Source organism: Microtus oregoni, unplaced genomic scaffold, assembly GCF_018167655.1.
Source record: "Microtus oregoni isolate MIOR12 unplaced genomic scaffold, Mior012 000070F_ref0000104, whole genome shotgun sequence".
NCBI classification, from domain to species: Eukaryota; Metazoa; Chordata; class Mammalia; order Rodentia; family Cricetidae; genus Microtus; species Microtus oregoni.
Window position 1 is genome coordinate 5,007,113 of NW_024543977.1, and position 22,052 is coordinate 5,029,164.

The 22,052-nt window shown below is 45.7% G+C and overlaps 1 protein-coding gene across 2 annotated transcripts; it reads right to left on the minus strand.

Moving 5' to 3' along the window:
* Nucleotides 1-300: 300 nt before the first annotated feature.
* On the minus strand, nucleotides 301-22,005 carry Map3k8 (mitogen-activated protein kinase kinase kinase 8). 2 transcript variants are annotated; one of them, XM_041641594.1, is made up of 8 exons: nucleotides 21,697-22,005; nucleotides 17,616-17,974; nucleotides 11,960-12,127; nucleotides 9,488-9,749; nucleotides 8,385-8,491; nucleotides 3,639-3,791; nucleotides 2,778-3,024; nucleotides 301-1,350 (listed from the first exon to the last, which is right to left on the minus strand). In XM_041641594.1, exons 2-8 carry the CDS (start codon nucleotides 17,949-17,951, stop codon nucleotides 1,220-1,222), a joined length of 1,404 nt encoding a protein of 467 aa, XP_041497528.1. In that variant the 5' UTR covers nucleotides 17,952-17,974; nucleotides 21,697-22,005; the 3' UTR covers nucleotides 301-1,219. The 2 variants fall into 2 exon arrangements, with proteins under 2 accessions (XP_041497528.1, XP_041497527.1); XM_041641593.1 differs by lacking the exon at nucleotides 21,697-22,005 and adding an exon at nucleotides 21,395-21,662.
* Nucleotides 22,006-22,052: the final 47 nt, after the last annotated feature.

The following is a 22,052-nucleotide window of genomic DNA, read 5'->3' on the forward strand; positions in this document are numbered from 1 at the left end:
GAATTCAGAAAGGTTTGGTCTTCAACACCATTCTCACCTCTTAGCTGCTCTGTGTTCTTGTGAAAAACAGACAACCTCGAAATGCTTCAGCTTCCTTCAGAAGAATGTAAACCTCATTGTATGTTACAAAGGCAGCCCCGCAGAAGCAGGGGGGGCAGCCTGAGATGCACCATTCCCTCCAAAATCTATCCCAACCCTGTGACTCATCTGAGAAGCATGCTCTCTTCAAAAATTAAGACAAAATACTCAGTTTGTCCAATTTATTTGATCAGTCACATTGGACTAAAATGTTGAGTTTCATTTGCATAATGTAAAAATATACTTTAAATAAGAACACTTTACAATGTTAAAATATACATATATATACACACATATATATATATAAAAGATTCATGGAGAAATTTAGAATAAAACATACACAGTATGCTATTTTAATATAGAAACAATTTAAAGAAAATAGGCTCATGAATTATAAATGTAGCATCACCAAGAATTTACAAAAGTTTTCACTTTCTTGAAGGTCACACTTCTCATCCTTTGGGATGTACAGAAATTATGTGGTTTACATAGTTCTACCCACATTCAAAAACATCGTGTTTTAAATATTTTAAGCATAGCATGTACAGTATACAGTGTTTCCATAGGAACATAACAGAAACTGTCACTAGTGGCCTGCCGTCAGGTGGCTCTGAGGGTGTCGGCATTTGTAAGACACTAGCTCAGTGTATTGCTGCAACCTTACAGCTTCTCTAGTCACCCTAAATACAATGAGTCTGCCCACCAAGGCTCACAGAGTTACCACAGAATACACACCAATATATACACAGAACAGGTCTTCTGGGTTAAATGAAGATCCCATGCTTAAATAAGAACCCAAACTAGGAGTTTCAGGTTAATATCTCCTGATGGCTATTTTTAACATGTCCAGCAAAGTGCACAGTGAATGGAATTGTCACCAGAAACGATCTTTCCCTGAGCTCTCCGATCCCTCCTGTCCAGTCCCACCACCTGAGAAATGAGAACCTTGGGCCCCGGGACATGACAGAGTAGCTTCACAAAGGGGGGGGGGGCATTGCAGTGACATTCACGTGTCACTAGAGGCCTCAGTGCCCCCCTAAAAATGGGTAAAATTCACTCTCCACAGTTGCTGTGCAAGGTCTGCAAGCCAACATTCAAGAGAGAAATGTCTATTGTAGGTTGTTGCCAACAAGGCCATCCATCAGCCATATTCCAGGGTTGGTGGCCCCCGGACAATATTGAAGTAGCCGGCCAGCGCTCCGAGGTCTATATAGAGGGAACGCTGCCTCCGGAGCACCTCAGACTCCTCGGTGCTGCCCGTGCAGGAAGAGTCTACGGAAGGAACATGGAGACAATGAGAAAAACCAATGACAAAACTGATAGGGAGCCCAGCACGTAACAACTACATGTCCCTTCTGCGAAGAAACAACCCTGTGGGGCTCGAGAGACAGTGGCCCAGGCCGGTTGTCGCAGACGCCTTTAGAACACTCACATAGATTACAGGGTCCCAACAGCCAACAAAGAAAAGGAATTAGGAAGAAACTCTGGCATGTTTTTCATTCATTTCCCCCCTACGAGGTACAGAGAAATTAGACAAGTATAAAGAGAAAGAGGTACACCAGGCTTGACCTCTGAGTTTGGGCCTACATGAGTGAAGAAAAAAGTGCCTTCTCAAAGGAGAAAAAGACAAGATCTCCTGAGTAAATTGGGAGCATGGGGGTCACAGGAAAGGATAGAAAGGGAGGGGGAAGGGAGGGGAGCGGACAAAAATGTATAGCTCAATCAAAACCAAACAAAAGGTGCCTTCTCTAGGCCTAGCTAGGCTTCTGGGGTGTACTGACCCTCCTAGGTGGGAAGGACTCATAGCTGGCTTGCAGATTTCAAGCAGAAGATTTGCAAAATGCAAGGTGACTTCAGACCTGGTGTTTTCTCTGCACCGAATAATCCAGAACCCCACACATTCCCAATGGCAGGGCCGTCACTCTCCATCTGTTTCTAAAGTCAACTGATAGCCTCTGATTCAAATAAAGTGAACCAGAGGCAACACCCTGTGACTGTGTTAGCTCCGTGCACCCTGAAACTGGCTAGAATTTTGGGGATCGGTGAGTTGACTGCAGGTTTTCCTACGGCTTCCACTCACTTTCTCAAATAATGATACTCCCCTTTCTGCATCAGTTTGAGGTAAGTGTCGCTACATTGTGCTACTGTCTAGGCAATCTTTCTGTCTTAATCTTCTAAGATGTGCCTGGTTTCTCCATGTGTGTGTGTGTCTGTGTGTGTGTCTGTGTCTGTGTGTGTGTGTGTGTGTGTGTGTGTGTGTGTCTGTGTGTGCTGCAGGTAACGGAACTCAGGCCTTGTGCATCCCAGTGTTCTGCCTCCAAGTCACAACCCCAGCATCTTCTCACATTTTATTTCAAGACAGTCTCACTAAGCCGCCTAGGGTAGCCTTGAACTCACACTGTAACCCAGGCAAGTCTTGATCTTTGGTCTTCCTGCCTGTGCCATCACACCCAGCTTTTTCTTTTGAGACAGGGTCTCAAGTAGTAGAGGCTGACCTTGAACTTCAAACTGCCTTATCCAAGTTCTGGGATTACAAGTGTGTGCCACCATGTCTGGCCTTCACCCCCCACCCCCACTCCACACACAAGTGCTTTCATGACCCACATCAGAGGTGTCGGTGGACAGAGGAGGGGGGGCTAGTGGCTCCACAGTTACACAGGCACACCCCACACACACAGCGGGGAGGGGGAGGGACCTACCAGCAATGTTCTCAGGAAGTTCCAGCTCCTTCCTGCTAAGCAGCCTCTTCCGTTCAAAGAGGGCGGAGTCCAGACTCTGACATCTTGGCTGGTCCTCTGGAGAGGGATTCAGGGCTTCATGTTTCAGTAGGTCGGCTGCTCTTGGGCGTTGGTTGGGGTTCCTCTCCAGGGCAGCTTCTATCAGTCCCCTCATGCCTGGACTGCAGTCACCAGCAATGTCTTCCAGGGGAGGGGCCTGCTTGTGGATCTGCCAACAAACCAGCTCTGTCAGCATGGACGGCATAGAGACAGACACTGAAACAGCGAGGAGTGACCCACCTGCCACTGCATGACCCCTAGCAAACACCCTTCAACTTCCTAGCAGTGCTTAAGCCAGCTTTGGTTTAATATGGCAAAAAACACATGCTGGGTTTGAATTAGCAGTGACAGCTTCTCGTGGGGTAGGGTGGGGGGTCCAAAGGAGGCTGCAGCAACAAGGAAATGCCTGCCTCCGCCTCCTTCCCATGCCTACTCTAGGACAGGCTATCAGACAGAGGGAAGGGAATTTGAGGGGAGCAGAAAGCAATAACATTATATTTTCTTTTACTAAAAGCGACATTTTAAAGAACACATGCACCTTCCTTGGCTGACAGAGCTGTAGGACTCTCGTCCTTCTAAGTATGTTTTATCACATGGAAGTATAATGGGAGAGCATACGAATCATGGCTACTTCTCACTTTAGTCTGTTTCCATGAAAACGAACTTTCATTTTAACAATGAAACTACAAATGCCTCTCGTGGGGCACAATTCTACCTCCACCTCATCTCCTCGGTGTGCTACTGAGATGCTGGGCCTCACCCAGCCCAGCGACTCTCACTTACTATGTACAGGTAGGAAGGATAGGCCGAGCGCGGGTACCGCTTCACCCAGGGCGGGGTGCCTGTCTGCATGTGGATGAGCGTGGCCCCCAGGCTGTAGATGTCTGCTTTTGTGGAATGGCCCCTGCACAGAATCACCTCGGGGCTCATGTAGATCTGAAAAAGACAAGGAAAGCATCCAGTTTTAGGAGCTGGCTCCTTTGCTTCTGCGAGATTTGCTGCGTGCTCTGTCTTTCAAAGGGAATACTATTGCAGCCTCCCTCAAGCCAAGGATAATCCTGAGGTGTTCTGTCCTCTAGAACACCTCTTTCCCAGAGACGAGACCTCAAAGCACCAAGATTTTTGAAGCTGCTGACTCCCACTGCTCTGAGTTCTGTAGATGCTATCAGTTATATACAACTGTCTATCAAAATACCAATTCTTCTCAGACTTAAACTTACACACATACTTCTCCCATTTATTTGCCAAAAAGTGACAAAATCCTGCAGGGCATTTATATCAATGGCTTAGGAGGGAAGCGTCCCAGTGAGTAAGTACCAAATGCCTGCTCCAGCAACAGTGTTTAAGTTCTGAGCATGAAGCGAGAAGATTGCCACAAGCTCCAGGATAGCCTGGACTACAGACTGAGACCTTGTCTAAAAACATAAGAAACAAAAGCGTTGTAAAAAATTAATTAGTAAACAAAATACAGCATAATTTGCATTTGATTTCAGAAGTCAATGTTGAGCAAGTGGGGCAATTCTCTAAATTTTATTTTTCTAAATTTAAGATGGAAGAGAAAACAAAGAAAGCCCTAGACACCAATAATCTGTAGTCAGGGCTGGCATAGACATAAAGTGTTAGCATCCTAATTTACAGGCAGAATAGCTCTAATTTGAAGGTACAAAGGGCTCCAAAAACTGGGAGCTTTTGAGTAGGATGATGCCACAAGTGGAAAATTCCACATATGACCTCATGTGACAGGGCACAATGAGAACACAGCCACACTGAGAACACCCTGCTAGCTGTCTTTCAGGCTAACGAACCCTGTGCTTCTTCAGTTTGGGTCTCATCCTCAGGATATATCACAGCAACAACACATACACATTCCAAAACCAAATGGAAGAAGAAAAAGAAGTGAAGAAACAGGAGAGGGGGGAAGAAAAGAAAACAGAAAATAAAGAAGGGAAAGGAAAGGAAGACAAGGGGAAAGGGAGGAGAAAGGAGGGAGAGAGGTCAAAAGCACGAAACACTCCTGAGCCTGAGTCCTCAGATAAAATACATAGCCTTCTTAAGCTTTAAAAGCTTCTGTGCTGTCATGTGAACAGGAGGGAAGGGTTAGCATTCTCAGAATTCATTTCTGAGTAAATAAGTACAAATTAGCTTACAAAAGCTGGGGAAATTGCCCAGTTTCCCCATCTTAGCCTGCTCAACTCCTTCCTAAAACACACTTCCTTGCGGCTTCCTTCTGCCCTCATCGGGGAGGCGACCCTGAGCTCTGTGTCCACCCCTTTCCCTGAAGACGAAGAACAGCATGTGTCTCTCGACTTTTTTAAAAAAATAAACACAATCTCAATCACAGGGCTAAAAAATTAAATAGCCAATTTTGCACCCTATGGTCAACAAGGAGTTACGCATCCACAACTTGCCAAGAGAATGGACTTCCTGTTGAAGTTTCTTATCAAATCAAACACAGTTCAGAAAGAAATGCTATGTACTTGCTGTCAGTAGAGGAGGTCTGCCTCCCTCCCCATACAGAGTAGGGACAAAGCAAACTGTATGCGTGAGTGTGTCACAATTCTACATGCTTGCACGTCCAGCTTACATTTGGGAGCTGGCAGTATCTGGCATGATGGCTTGGGTGCAAGCCAAGCCCTCTGGCACACAGCCAGGAGCTTCCAGTTCAATGTTTTTTCCTCCTCACCCCCCGAAAGAGCCAGAGGAGGCAGCTCAGAAGGTCTGTCTTTGGGCTGGCTGCCTGGAAGGCTTGGGTCAGATCTGACAGCACCCCCTCACCCCTAAAGAATGAGCAAAGTGCAGGGGAACTTGAAGTCAGAGTCAAGGCCTTTGTGTTTTATAGCGTGGAAAAGAGACGGTCATGGGCTGTCATGGGCGTGTCTGCATGAACACATGTGTACATGTGGAAAAGAGACGGTCACGGGCTGTCATGGGCGTGTCTGCATGAACACATGTGTACATGTGGAAAAGAGACTGTCACGGGCTGTCATGGGCGTGTCTGCATGAACACATGTGTACATGTGGAAAAGAGATGGTCATGGGCTGTCATGGGCGTGTCTGCATGAACACATGTGTATGTACATCTTCATTCTGTGTTAACTTAGAGAAGTTAATACTAGAACCAGAAGAAAAAGTAAGAACTGTAAAAATAAAGAACAAAACCACAGCAAAATAGTTCTAGTATGTTATTTATATTTCCTAACTTTTCCCCTCTGAGCCATGTAGCTAAAACAAAATAAATACATGCCAGGTTAACATTGGGTAGATATGACATGTTTCAGCAGAACACTGTGAATATGAAGGGGGAGAGGGAGGGAGAGGGAGAGAAAGAGAGAGAGAGATCCAGGGGTGAAGTTTGTGTTTGTGAGCTGTACTGCAGAGATCTGAAATAGTCATTGACATCCCAACAGCCAGAATTGCACTCCAACGGAAAGCAAATCTGCCTGCTTGCCTGCGTCGTAATATCTGATTTGCTCTTTGGTATAAGGAGTAAAGCAGGCTTGCTGAAAAGTTGCATCGGGACTTCCCCATCATTGTCACACTGGTCCTAATCAAACTATCGTTGGTGAGCCCTGTGCGGACAGCACAAGAGAGACAGCTGGCAGCATGCAGCACCGAGGAACAGACACCAAGTCCCATTTTACATCAAACACACAGAAATCAGCATTAGCTGGAAAGACTTCATCAGTTACTCCTCCCCAGGAGCAGGATGGGTGCTAGATGCCCTATAACCCTAGGACACAGGAGGCAGGGCCAAGAGGGCATTGAGTGCAAGGCCAGCCTAGGCTACACAATGCATTTGAGGCTAGCCTGAGCTACCCCAAAGTCAAAAGGAGAGAAACCCTATTGATGATTGAGATGTGTGACTCTATACCCAGCCCTCCTGGTGGAGAATCCCAGGAATACAAGCTTTTCTCCAACATTGCATAATTTCTAACTTGACTGCATTGCCAGGAAGCAGAAGGTAGTTTTTCCTCTGATACCATAAATAGTCTGTTTCTCAAACTGGTTCCAGGGAAAAGGGTGGAATGTCCCGGATCTGAACTCCTGACTAGTGCCAAAAAGAGCTGAAATGCCTTCTAAAGACAATGGCCTACGTATTAAAGCTGATCAGACTTTCTGCTGTGGCAAAGTACTCTTAAGAAGGGACATAAACATTCTTTAATTTAAAAAGAGGTTGACAGGGCCAGTGTGAGCCAGCACTGGGGAGGCTAAGGCAGGGGGATTATGCATTTCAAGCCAGTCTGTTCTAACTAAAGTAATTCCAGAAGTTCACTTAGCTCCAGGAAGAGCTTTCCAGGTCTAGTTTTGGTTTCAGTTCACAGATTAGTTCAATTTTATCACCATAGCTTCACACAAGGTGTGCTGTACTCAAGACTTCAGTCTGACACTATCCCTGGCTGAAAGACAGACAGGTCTTGGCGGTCAGACCTCAGTACATGGCAACAGCCAGGACAGCGGAGACAAACTGAACCAAGACTCAGAGAAGGTTGGCATCTAATAACATGCTAGTTGTGCTAAAATGTTACCCAGAATTTAGAGCTCAAATCCTTAAAAAATAAGGATTAATAAAATACGAAACTAAATCCTTATTCTCCAAGAACTCAAGTTCGGGATCTGTGTAACAGTGCAGCTTCAGGCACTGTGTTATAATTGCCCCGTGTTTATTACCTTATTGTAAAACAGGATAGCAGCAATCACCCCTCTGCTACAATAATAGTATTCAACACCAATTAAGGAGAAACAGTTCATTTAAAGCACTGAGTGAGCTATTTTGACTATCATTCTGCAACAGTTTTAAAAGATGGATTCAGAATCTACAATTTGAGTATCCCACGTCTGAGAAGCTTAGAACCAAAATCTCTAAGATTTGGGAGTTCGTATTTTGAAATACTAGCATACATATGTGGGTTTTTATAAAATCTTTTGTGTGTCTTTCCATCTGTCTGGTGTGTGCATTCCTATGGTGTGTGTGTGTATGCATGTGTACATGTGTGTGTTTATGACACTGCATTTTGAACACTTCCTACCTTGAGCCAGGATCTCTTATTTACTGTTGTGTATTCCAGGCTATTTGTGAGCTATTGGGAAAATGCATGTCTGTCTCCCACGTAACCACAGTTGTACAGGATCACTACACTTGGCTTTATGTGGGTTCTCAGGATCTGAACTCGTGTCCTCAGGTTTGTGCAACAAGTGTCTTATTCAACCCTCTCCAGCTCCTGCATAGTTCTCTAAACTTTAAGATTAGGGATGCTCAACTGGTCCTCCATTCCAGCACGGGACTGTCTGTAAGGGCCTTGTGTTGTGTAGATAAACATAGTAATAGAAAATGTCTATAAATATTATCATATATGTGAAATCTTATCATATGAACAGTAGAGGAAAAGGGTAAACGGTAACATGAATTTGCTCTGGTGACAATGATTTAATGTTGTCATTTTACCCCTACTTTGTTCTTTGCTGCAGCATTTCTATAATATCATTTTATTCTTAACAAGATAACAACAATTTTCACACCAATCCAATTACCTCTGTTCCTCGGAGATCCTTGGGAAGATAGACATCTTCAGTCATTTGAACACTTAGGCCAAAATCTACCAAAACAGCTTTTGTAGACATGAATACGATATTACTGGCTGCAACGAGAAGGGTTTTTAATGTGAGTTAATACATCCCAACACAAGATGAAAACACCATCTAGAACAATGAGGTCCAATCAGAGCAGAGTGCAATGCTTCTAATAGCGACACAGGCATAGCGCACCCACAAGCACCGCACTGCTGAGAGGCCAGGTGAGGATTCCTGGAGGCTGTCAAGAACCCACCCAGCGTGGGCCAAGAAGAGTACAGCCACCAGTAAAGCTCGAGGCTTGGCTTCGCTTCTAAGACGCAGGCGGCTGCTATCAAGTCACTGTTGTTTATAAAAAGTTAAGGATTTTTTTTCTGGTTTAAGTTGTGCTTCTCAGTAGGTATTAAAGATTTATAATGAGTTTGTTTTACTTCTATATCATACCTGAGTTCTAGCAATTTTTTTTAAAGAGGTTGATATTTTTTTTTAAAGAGAAGATATTTTTTACTCAAAAATATATGACTACGTGTTTGCATTAAGTAATCTCCCTCCCATTTTCCGTCCTCCTGTAGTGTGTGTGCGTGTGTGTGTGGATGTGTGTGATGTGTGTGCGTGTTGTGTGATGTATATATGTGTATGGTGTGTGTGTGTGTGCGCGCGTGTGAATGTGTGTGGTGTGTTGTGTGATGTATGTATGTGTATGGTGTATGTGTATGATATGTGTGTGTGTGTGTGTGTGTGTGTGTGGTGGGGATCAAACCCAGGGCCTTGTGTGCACTAAGCAGGGATTCCACCACTGGGCCACACCCTAAGTCCTGCATGAGTGTTTTTAAAGCAGTATACAAGGGCAGAGGCAGCATGCGCCACAGATGTGTGGTCACAATCCTGGCACCGCTGCTCTGTCATCACCCTCCCTTCCAACTGCTGACATTTTTAGTGACCGGTCTTCATTCTATCAGCTCCTTCAGGAACACAGAAAAGGAAAATGAGCTGTATTGGCAGGGAGCTGCCCGCCTGCCATTGAGTGTCTCCAATCTGGTGAGTCCCATTACCCCACCACTCACGTTTAATATCATGGTGGATCACTTTCTTGGAGTGCAGGAAATCGAGTCCCTTGAGAACGTGCTTGGTCACCCAAATAATTTCAAATTCTCTCATGGGCCCACAGCTCTCCAGCTTTTCCAGAACAGAGCCCCCCTCGCCTGCTTCCATGAAGAGATGAACAGTATCACCCCATAAGATGGCACCATACAATTCAGCAATGTTCTCATGCCGGAAGCAGGCCTGGATCTCCACATCCGATGGCTTAAACTGATCCACAGGGATCTAGCAACACAAAACATGGGCGAGAGTCTAAACAACCTCAAGATGATAAAACAAACAATAACCAGACCACACAGATCAACCCACAAAACAAAAGCCAAACTAACACAAGGACACTTAGACATGTAAGTGTAAGACCGGGCAGTGTGATATCAAAACATGTTTACCACAGACCTGCTCCTATATTATGTCATCTTTAGATATAAATTTTTAAACATAAAAAACTAGGTATGGGAAAAAAACTCATTTCATTTAGAGTTTAGGAATCCAAACAAAGTTTAAAAATACCAAATGACCTAAGAGAATGTCCTGTGACAAATTCACACCATCTCCATGGCCCCAGAACACTGTGGCCTTTTTAAATATTTCACCTGATTGTGTGTTAATATGAAATTGCTAGTTCCTTTAAGGTAAGTGCCTACCCATCCCCACATCCCATGAAAACTCCGTCCTCGCCCACAAGAGCTGTGATAGGGTAGCGTTCCTGGAGCAGAGAGACACTTAAAACAGCTCCAAATACTGTGCTGGGCAGAAGGCAAATTGTAGAAGTTCAGATGTTATTCTAAAGGTGATAATATGCATACACCTGGAAAATCAGCTCCTAACAGTGGTCATATGAAGGGAGGGGACCCCACCCATGAGCCCCCATCCTTTTGAGCCTGTCTGGGATTTGTAATGATATATTTGATTTTCTTAAGAAAAATACTCTCCTTAAATATTTAGGTATAACAAACACTAAAAGGACAACAAACCCACAAAGCCATTTTCCCAGGCTTTTGTAGCAAATTTGAAAAACAGGCCACTGAGCCTCCAAGTTTTATAAAAAATCTCTAGGTAGTTTACAGTTTGGAAGGGTCGCTCTAGATAGACGTTTCAAAAAGCTTCTTATAAGTCTTATTTTTCTTTAATAAAAGATTATCTAGTCAAACTTTTTTTTTTTGAGGTGGGAGTTTCATTATGTAGCCCTGGCTGGCCTGGAACTCGCTATGTAGACCAGGTTGTCCTGGAATTTATAGACATCCGCCTGCCTCTGCCTTCCAAGTGCTGGAATTAAAGACTTATCTAGTGAACTATAATGAAAAAATAAATGAAAGACAACAGATTGTTGGGGTTTTTTGGCGGTTATTACAAGAGACTGAAACATGGGATCCGGCAACTATTTTCTACTCTACTTTTTTGCTAACTCAAGAGTAAACACCACCCTCAGGCTGGGGATATAACCAGTGGAAGAACACTTGCCCAGGATAAGTGAGGTTCTGGGTTTGATCCCAAGCACCACAAAAGAGTAAAAAGTGATATTTAATGTCTTCACACTGTAAAATGGTGTCAAACGCAGTGGACTGTCCACTGGGCCTACAACTGTGATTCCCAACTGAAATCAGAGGACCAGGCTCCCCCAGGAACCTCCCGACTCTTTCAGTCACTATGCTGCAAGGGTACCCATGATCAAAGCATCTAGTTAACAGATTTGGGGTCCTGTTTTTGTACTTCATATGAATGGGACCTCATACAATAGATCTTATTTTGTGTCTGACTGTTTGAACTCAAGGGTTCTGAGACCCAGCCACGCTGCTTTCGCTGTGAACCATTTGTTCTCTTTGTGGTCTAGTGTTCCAGGGCATACATCTCCATCTATCAGTATCTGGGAAGTTCCCAGAATGCCACCTCAGCAAACGTGCTGAGATGAACAGAGAGAACAGTCACGCACATGCACACACCTCTCTGGTGGGTGTCACTAAGCAGAGGAGTTACTGGGTCACTCCGGATGTGCATGGTCTTATGAAGCAGCAATACATTGATGTTAAACAGTCATTGCTTAATAAGAGACGGGGACCTTTCAGCTGTTGTACGAATTGACTCAGAAACCAGATCCAGTTTTCCTCGGTTCTGTTGCCTGCTATGGACCCCTCCCCAGGGGGCAGAAGCTACACACAGATCTGCTCTTCCATCTCAGGTGAGCTCCCCCAACTCCCATCTATGGGACAAGGTATTACCTAAGCTAAACACTTCAAACCATTTTTTAATTAGATTATAAGCTCCAAGTCACCTAAGTAGAGATATAGGAACTGAATGGCCCCAGGCCACCAGCCACTCCAGAAATTACAGACACTTTGAGACAAGAAACTTAAGCAAAACGAGGTAAGGGTAGAATCTTGGGTCATGGTAAATAACCCAAAGCCAGGAAGTCAGACACACAGTGTGGATGTACACACCAGTTTGCATGCCATTCTTTTCTTGGTCTTCATGTCTTGGGCTAAGTACACTTTTCCAAAGGCCCCCCGAGGAATGAAACCAGAGCCGATGTTCCGGTACGTCAGCTTCCAAGGGACAAGGAGAACATCAGAGTCGATCTGGTAGCGTCCATTCTGGGGGCTGATGACCTGCGAGGAGACAGAGGCTGAGGTGAAGCCCACTCCAGAGAGGCTGTTGTTAGAAGCACTCCGTGCCGTGCAGTGGTGCTGTGCGTCATTCTGACATTACCAGCTATATTTAGAATTTGAACAAGACAGAGAAAGCTTATAACAGACACAAGTTCCTGGTCCAACCTGCTCATATTTCCAAACGCTTGATGAATAGTTGAGCCAAAGAGAAGCTGCAAACTTATTTATCTAGGGAGTCTGATGACAGTGACCCAAAGACTGGAAATAAGGAGGTTGACTTGTTTCTATTAAAATGCACTAACCTGTTCGTCTGCACAGCTATTACTCATGCGTGATGCACAGAGAACGCGTGTGGAAATTACCTGAGGCTCAGGGAGGATCGTGGGACCAGTGTGCGATGCCAGAGGCATGAGTCAACAATGCTACATAAACAAGGAAGGGCAGAGTTGTCTCTCTTTGGCTTCCTCACTCCATTTTACAGTGTGCCTATTGTGCGCCCTGGGATGCTTGGCACAGAGGAGGCAGCCATAAGCAGAGAGAGGCGGGTCCAGACTTCTGAGGGTTCATGGACAAGAAAACCTTTATATCAGGTCTTTCAGAATGAGGGGTTTCAGGGCCGGGAGTGTGGCTCGGTGGTAGGACACAGGCCTAGTGTGCACAAGGTCCTGGAACTGACACTCAGCACAACAAAACCAAACAACAAACAACACACACTTCAACACAAAGAACAAAACCAAAACCAGTCATCTCAAACATCAAGAGCTATATCCTTAGAGCAATGTGGGATCGGAGGATGGCCACTGAAGCCCACTATGGTGGACACTACAGAAATACCAGTACTGGGGAGGGCCAGGCCAGCCAGGGCTACCTAGCAAGCCTGTCTCAAAAACAATAACAAACAAATAAATAAATAGAAAGTGAATATCACAATTTAAATAAAATGATAGTCCCTGGGAAACAAGGCCTGGAACACAGGCTTTAAAAAAAATGTCTGAAGTGTTCTAATGGACAGTCTCCCCAGATGCCAGCTGTTTCCTTGGTGTGATTAGTGAAATTGTGGCCTGAGATAATAAACCAGGACTTCTGATTGAAACAGTATTGAGTTACCTCATGAGCTGAAGAGACTATGGAACCCCTAAGCCTATCCCATAGGAGAAGAAGCACTCAATCCTACTGCAGGTGCATCTAGGCTTCTAATCACAGCCAAGGACCTATTGACCAAAGGACTGCTCAGCCTCCATCATTGCTAAATAGCTCTACAGTCCTCAAACAAACGCTTACCGTTCCTCGGGAAAGGATGTGAAGAATAACCCAGTACTTGGAAACACGAATATCACTAAATCTAAATCTTAAATATTTACAGGGTACTTTTGCTGAGAGGGACCCCATACGGGTCCCTACAGGAAGTAAACAGAAACCATGGTCTTGTCTCATTTAAAATATGATGACTACCTCTCCAAATAGTGTTGCTTCTTGTCACTGGAGACCTTACTTTGCAGGATGCTGAGGATATTGTGATGGTGGTCTCTTCCATATTTAGACAGAGCCAGGCCCCTGGCAGCACTGGCTTTGGGTCCCCTTCTTGCCATTCACAGAACTCTAGCTAACCATCGCAGGGTTTGACCCATGTTCACCAACTAAGTGTGCTATGACCCAGCTCCACCCCCTTATTCTATGCAAGGGGACAGAGGGAAGGGACAGCTGCCACACACAACTAATTAGGGACCAGGTGTGGTGCTGCTGTTTTGCATTCTCTCATTAAAGTCCGCAGCCATCCTGAGCTAGGTTCTATTTTTATCCCATGTCACAGCTGAGGCTGGCTTCCAGGGGTGAAGCAACTCCAATCAGTGCCAGAATTAGGATTTGCACTCAGGTCCGCACGACTCCAAAGCCAGAGCTTTGTGTAAGAGCCCCCGGGGTTCCAGAAGGCTATAATTATAGCCATGCTGGGTGCAGACTCAGTTCTTCAAAGCCTCCTGAACTCGCCGGATGAGACCCAAGTCACAGGCAGTGTGCAGTTTAGAGTCCTGGCTCTCCCCCTAACACCAGGTCTTCCCTGTTTGAGTTTGACATGCATTTTTATCTTTAATTTTCTCCTTTCTGGGGTCCCCTCTAAACAATCTTGTAGAACCTTGCTGTTTATTTCTGCCAATCCTCCAACTTACCAAAGTCGTTTTCAAGGGCACACACTAGACATAAGCTTTCTAGTCCCTCATCCAAATTGCTGTTATCTGTACTAAATGATAAGGGCCAGTACTTAGGTATTTATTGAGTGAGCTGTGTGACTTGGTTCCTATGAAGTACAAGTGGTCTTCAGCTGCATGCATGGAAGCAGACGATCTAAAAACAAAGACAAAGCTATGTCTCTCCTACCTTCCTGGTGACAAGGTAGTAGTAAGAATTTCCTTTTCAAAGGCAAACAACATACCAAGTTCTTAATTCAGAACTCCAGCTATCACCGCTACTCATCATATAGACTTGCTGGGTGGGAGTGGGACAAAGAGGAGACTCTAAGGTGAGAGGCAGTTAGAGATGGATTTGGTTGTATATAAGAAGAAACTTTCTTATGATCAGACCTTGACAAATGAGGCACTGGACGCAGTAAGTGATGGCTCTTTCTAATAGGTCTGGAGGAAGAAACCAGACTATTCTACCCAGTATTATAAACTGCCTGCTTCAAACATCAGGTAGAAGGCTGGACTCTTCACTCTGAGAGCTCTGACTCCATGATTAAGCCCTGAGGATTATTACTCCAAATGTCCCAGCAGGATGTGTGGTGAATGAATCCAGGCTGGGAGTGGGGGGGTTCAGATCCACATACAACCCCCAGAGTAGACTGCTTGGGGACTCTACCCAATATCAGTAATTCTACCCAGATCAATATGGACTGGTTATAAATAACTGCACTGACATAAAGCAGTTCCTAGGTTGGTCTCCTGGTGCTGTTTCCTTGGATTTTGTTGGACACTAGTGCAATCTTTAACATATATTATTTTAAGGGAAAGAGCACACATATAAATATACACCCAGGGAGAACCCATCCAACATACCCACGCTTTGTGATATTGTTTTGATCTGTAGTTCTCCACCCTTCCTAATTAACTTTGCAGCACCGTGGGTGTTGGCTGCTTGAACACACAGGTCTCTATGCTTCTGACCCTTCATACATGCGGTCTCCACCTGAAACAACCTTCAGTTCATTGAGCTGACTACAACTTGATGTTTACAGCCTGGCAAAGGCACCAAGTCTTCTTGGAAGTCTGTGCCGACATCCTCCTCTTCCCCTCCCTTCTTCACACTCATGGATGTGAAAGATCTTGTCTAAGCATCCCCAAGGCTGTCAGAGTGTAGACACATTGTGGCTGAGCACACAGTGCTATCTGTGTTACCTGTTCACACACCAGGCATTGCGTTCCCCGGGACATAAACTAGCACCTGGAAAAGCCTGATACACTGTGGCTGTCCCAGCTATGTCTAGCAATGAACAAATGAATATTTGCATAAAGGATTCTACCCTATGTAGGAAGCTTTATCGGATACATTTTACCAAGGACCTAATCTAGGCGGCAGCTAATTCTCTAATGCAGAGAGAGAGAATAACAAAGCTAGCCCAAAGTATGCAACTGTGCCAAGCCTGTAGTTGGAGGATGAGTAGGGAAAGGTCTTGACTATGGGATGGATGGGTCCACAGAAAGCACCATGCCAGAATCAATGATATTAAAAGCAAGACTGGCTCTGACTGAAGACCAACAAATAGGCAATCACTTCTTAGAGCTGTAACAGACTACCACCAGCCCTGGGAAGAGTTCCATTCTTCATGCCAGTGACAGGAATGTCAAACACGGTCCCCAGAAGCACAGTCCCCAGGCCTAATGGGGCCAGATCCACATGCCTGTGAGTATATTCCATTCCCTCCCTACCACTCCACTTTTTATATCTTCTTGCTTTACATTTTATATTCTTCACCATTGAAAAAAAATACGAGTGCTTTTAAAGACTCTTAAGACCCCTGCCTTTATGGTATCTTTGATTCTTAAATTTTCTTTTTAGTTTGGATTTGCCCATTTATTAAGCACAGGTTCCTTGGCAAGGAATGACAAACAGTACTTAACTTGTGCCTCTGCTGACCAAGTTTTTACTTCCTACTAATGACTGTGGTTTCCGGCCCTCTCTGCGTTTGCTCTCTGGTTCTGCTCCTACACAGAAGCTAGAAGCTACTTTTCCTAGTGTTCCCTTATGTACACAGACCATGGTCCATCTCTCTTCAGTGAGGACAAGTACGCCTAAATTTCCCTACATCTGCAAGCAAGAATGATTAGTTGACTCTGCGTGTCTCTACCAAATAGTTGGGAAATGAGAGAGAACATGAGCACTGTGCTCACCGCTCTCCACATGGGCATTATTCTGAAGCATACTCCTCTGGTTTCACTCTGGCTGTGTAAGTCAGGTATGCGTTCTGCTCCAAATGAGGACTTCCCATTTATAAAGACAGCGCTTTCAGTTCACTGTGAAGTGCAGCGTGGCAGATCCACACCAAAGGAAGTCACACCCCACGCCACACGTGAGCTTGCTTTGTGCTGCGCCAGACACAACTAACTAGTGACAAAACAACTCACTACATAGCTGGCCTAAATTACTGTGCTGTTTTTCATTAAATGGATGTAGGGCAATTAAAATTATTATTTGTTGTTATTATCATTATTTCCTTTGTGCCAACTCGGGCTCTTCAGTAACAGCTCCCCAGCACGGGCCATGCTGCCATTGGTACACACCAAGGGAAAGAGAGCCGCCTCTATCAACACCACGCTTACACCTCACCACCTACTCCTTTGCAAGCTGCCCTTTTTACAAAATTAAGTCACCTTTTAGCCATCACCCACGCGTTCACCTCTAACCCACTAAGGACCTGCCAGAATGCCGGGCGCACCTAAGCTCCACCTGACAACAAAGAGCTGTCACAATATTCTGGACTACTTGCATACCTGAGATAGCTAAGTAACTCCATCACTCGTGAATCTGTAAACAGATATTTGCTACCTATAAGTTGCACTTCTGCAGGAACTGAATTCGGCTAAATGTGGTAAGAGGAGAAAATAATTCGGTTTTCAACGTTATTAAGACAGCATTTATTTGTCTCTTGGCTGGTGGACTCCCATTAAGACCCTGTCTTTGGTGGATATGAGTGAGTCAAATACATCTGTGAGGGCTGGGGGTGTAGTTCAGGGGTGCAGTACTGACCTAGCATGCCCTACCCCTGAAAAAACAAAGTATATTCATAATCGCTTCATCACAGAATTACTATTAAATTATAGATTTCTGAAGTGCAGCTTGTGTGAAGATTCCCTTCTCGTTTTTAACACAGAGGTGATTCTCACCAATAATTACATTCTGGCAGCCAATCTAAGCCCCTCCAATGGCACTCTGCGTTCCATGAAGCCATACCAATAAAGCTGAACACACAGCACTTGACGGGTCAGAAGAAACATACCATATTTAATAAAATTCCAGATTCTTGCGGTCGGTGTCCATAAAAATGCTTTGCGGTGTTAGATATATGGTTTGCAAATGCAAGGAGATCCTCCACCGTCCCGTATCTGACAGATGACAGCCAGGGCACCTCGGGGCCACTCCGAAGCAGCGACTCTGAGCACTCTTTGTTTTGATTACTGTCGGGACACATGGTCATCAGACTGGGCTCGTACACTGCAGGATCTTCACTCGTGTAAAGGTTTTCCATTATGTCTATGACTTCCGACACATTTAAATGCTTAATTAATAAATCGATTTCTTCTTTCTCGTCACTTCCAGTGCTCATGTACTCCATCACTGTGGTGCCTGCTGGGGCGTCTAAAAAACAAAACAAAAAGCGCAAATACTTCTTTCACTATAATGTGCTTGAACTAGAGATCACAGGGCCTGGGGATCTGCTGCTCTGTGCCCCTGTCCATAATGAGGACTCTTCTTTACTAGCATGTGCGAATTCAAATGGGCAGTGCCAAGTTCAATGGGACCTTAGATAATCTTTAGCCCAGCTCACTTTGCAGGGGGAAACCTGAGATGCAGAGTGCTCGGGAGTTACTCACTGTGGCATCAGCTCCAGCTACTGCAAACAAACTTTCGCTAAACACAAACACAATAAAGAGCAGTCCAGGGGTCTCCCCAGTTTACAAGGCACCTGCTTTTTATAACTACCGACCTTGAGCACCGTTGTTGTTCCCCAGAAAGATCACGGTGGCTTTAAAGAAAAAACTACTTGACTAAAATCCAGGAACTAACTTGGCAAAGAAGCTAAGTCTCAAGAGAGAAGAGGGCATGTAAAACGGAGTTTGGTTGGAGCAAATGGGATAGGGAGAAATTCAATTTGTGGGGGACTCTGGTGTAAAGAAATGAAAGAGCTCCGGGGCCGTAGCTGTGCCAAAGATGAACAGGGATGGGAAAGGCGACTCTCGACCTGTGAGTCACAGTTCTCTCGTGACACCTGAAATTTTTAATAGCACAAAGCATGCATCCTGAAGGTCCCAGAAAGCTAAGTTCATCCCTAGATCAACTGGCCTGGAGAAACTTTAGTGGTAGAAAGAAGTTAGGAAAGCTAAATGTGCTAGAAGCAGGCCACCATTGACGATCAACTGACTTCACTAGCAAGGGTGGCATCTCAGTCCTACAAGATCAGGTCCCACACTTAGGAAATGCAGGTGACAAAAGAAGGCAAACAGTAATAAAAAGTGATGCTGTTCCCCTGGGGTCTTGAGATAACTCAGATCCACTACAAAGAAGAAAAGATAAGAGCAGCTAAGAGATCTAAGAGAATTTCAAAGCCTGACTGACTTAAACCACCTTGCTCTAGAAAGCATAGCCTCTCTGGAAGATACTCCAGGTTCTTAAAGACACAGGTGCTTGGCAAGCATCACAGAGCTGGGGTATGGGGACAGGCGGCTCCCTCGAACTCACTGGCTAGCAACTACAGCTGTACCCTAAGCTCTAGGTTTAGTGAAAGACCTGCTTCAAAGAGTATGGTTCTAGCCTTCACATACACCAGCACATACGAGCACCATGCATGTACACCTGCATGAATTGTATCCACGACCGTGTACAGCTGCAGACATTACACCAATACACACACACAAAGTAACAAAGCTATTCATTCTGCCAAAGCCATGCACCTGTGTCAACTTGGAACTTCAAAGATCCTGGAAACTTCCACCTGGGGCCACCTGCACACATGACCAAGTCATGTGCCTCTGATGTACAAACTGCTTCTGAGAAAGCACCTAGCATCCAGGTCACACCAAATATTCCTCTTTATGGCCAAATTTCACCACCAGCCTCAGTGCCTATGACATGTTGGGCAAGTATCTCAAGCTCTCTGTACCTTGATTTCCCCCAGCTGCAAGGTGGAGCTAATAATAGCATCTACCATCCAGTTAAAGAACCTCCTGTGTACAGGGTGCCCGACTTAGCCTGGTATGTAGTAAGTAAAGCTATGCCAAGTGCGGAGATGCAGACCTAGCTCAGCAGACGCGTGGCCGGCCTCCTTTCTCAGCTGTAAGAGGGGTTTGTCTGCCTGTGCCCCAGACTTCTCCCGGTAAGCCTTTAAAGACTGTTTATGCTGAAACAAAGGTGACAGGGGCCCAAACCCATGAAGTGATGGATGTTTGTTTTCACCACACTTAAATCTAGACAATGGTCCAGACAGTGCCTTCTCAGACAGCTCCCACATCTGAGGAAGATTGGGATTCAAGTCCCCAGCTTTTCAAGTTACACAGTGACTTCTGTAAGCTGATAGGAGAACCTTCTAGCTCAGTTTCACGGTCTATTGGTTGCAGTTTCTATCACTGGAGAACTTACTAGGAAAACAGAAGTTAAAAGTGGCTGACTTTAGGGCCCCCTTGAGTGAAGGGAGGACTCATGGCTCCCAAACTGTATTATCAAATAAATGACCTAACTTAAAGTTTGTGACTCATGAAAGAAGCGGGGGGGGGGGGGGAGGGGGCGGGGAGGTGGAATACTAATAGTTCCAAGTCACCGCACAGTTTTAGAAAGGAAGACTAGTTTGGGGTTTTAATCCTGCAGAAAATCTTGAGCAAAATGTGTGTCTTCTCATAGGCTTTGCTCAAAGCCTAAGAAATCAGACACACACACACACACACACACACACACACACCATAACACACCATATATATATTGGGCAGGGACATGAACATGAACACACATACACACATGGACAGAAGGGAGAGGAGAGAGGACAGGAGTTGGAGGAGTGTTTAACTCTGAGACCTTCTGTAGTGCTTGCTCAATTCCTGAGAGGCTCTTGTCCCATAGATCTGCTGCCCAGCAACCCAGATGCCCCAACAGCCTCTAGAACATGAAAAGACCCTGCACCCTCCTGCCTCAACTAAGTAGACCACAGTGCTAAGGATCTCTGAGCCAGAGCCCCTTTTCTATGCATGGTGAAGGCATTTCAGTTTAGTGACAAACATGCTCTGCCTCAAGCAACTGCTCCTAGAGTCAGGATAAGAAGCCTCGTATAAAATCCCTACCTCCTAGCAGAACGGAGAGTTAGGACAACACGTTAGAGACAGCTGTGGCAAATGCAGTCAAGGGCTAGGTTATGAAACTTCAAAACATTAAATAGAAATCAACTTAGAATTATTTCAGAAAGCAGCTGTAAAAATCAAAAAACTGGAATGTAAGGCTCTCAGCTCTTCCATCCACAAAATCAAACCTTCCCGGCAAGTCACTGCAGACTATACAGTCTTGGTATTTTGCTTGGCAATGCCGAGTGATACCTTGTGCTACTTCCCATTTTTAAAAAGGATTTTCCCCCACTGAAACAACCCATTACTCCTCGGGACACACTTCTTAATATATATTTCTTCTGAAAAAGTCCCAGAAAGATGTTTTCCAGTTCTGCAGAATCAAATCCAGTTCCAAACTTCCAGCCACCTCAACTATCCTTCTTATTCACTTATGGGATAACTCTTTAAGAACTAGAACACACTAATCTCAATTCATCAGAGTTTGGCGCCTCAGCAGGAAACCTTACAATGCTAAGCAAGTATTGGCTTTTTTTTCCTCTCAGTTTTTTTTTTTCTAAATCAAAAACCGATACCACCACCCCCATTCTAGACACAAATATGTTTTCCCACACTCCCTCCCGGTCCACCTGGCTCCTTAAAATAACCGAGCCTTTAGGAGCTTGCATATTGTAAAAGTGCCCCTCGACAGAGAGATGGTAGCGAGGTTCTTCAGCCTCCAAGTTGCACTCACCCAGGCTCAGCAACCAGAGTGCAGCTGTCCAGGCAGCGTCCCCCGCAGGAGACGCGGTGAGCGCGGGTCCTCACTACCCCCGACACAGCCCAGGACGGCACTGACTGGTCACCCGGGATCCGGGAAGAAGGAGGAAGGGGGAGGAGCCGTGAGTCTGTCCACACCTCCCGCGGCCTTGCGCAAGGTGCTTTCCAGCTCTACCTGCGTGCAACAGGCCACCAGAGGCTCCCCTGGTGGCAGGCACGCTCCGTTTCAGAGTGGGCGCCCCCGAAACACACCCAAAGCACCCAAATCCCTGTTACCTAGTGTCCCGCGTGCCCGTCCGGAAACCGGGCTCAGTAGGCAGTGGGTGGCTTGCCTGCGGGAACCAGGCGTGCTGGCGTCCCAGAGGGCGGGCGGCGGTCGCCTGAAAGCGGGCGATCGGCCGCTGGGGCACCCGTGCGCTGCGGGCCCCTGACTCCCGGCGTCTGAACTGGCCTCGGGGCGGCGCAGCAGACGCCAGCCTCCTCCCCGCCTTTTCCATTTCCCCTTTCTCTCCGTAAACAGAAAGGGCCTGCCGGCTAGCCGGGTACGCGAAAGCCCCCGCGCTGGGAAATTCCGTCCTCCCACCCTCTGGCCCGGGGGAGTGGGGTGGAGATGGGGGCGGGACCGGGCGGAG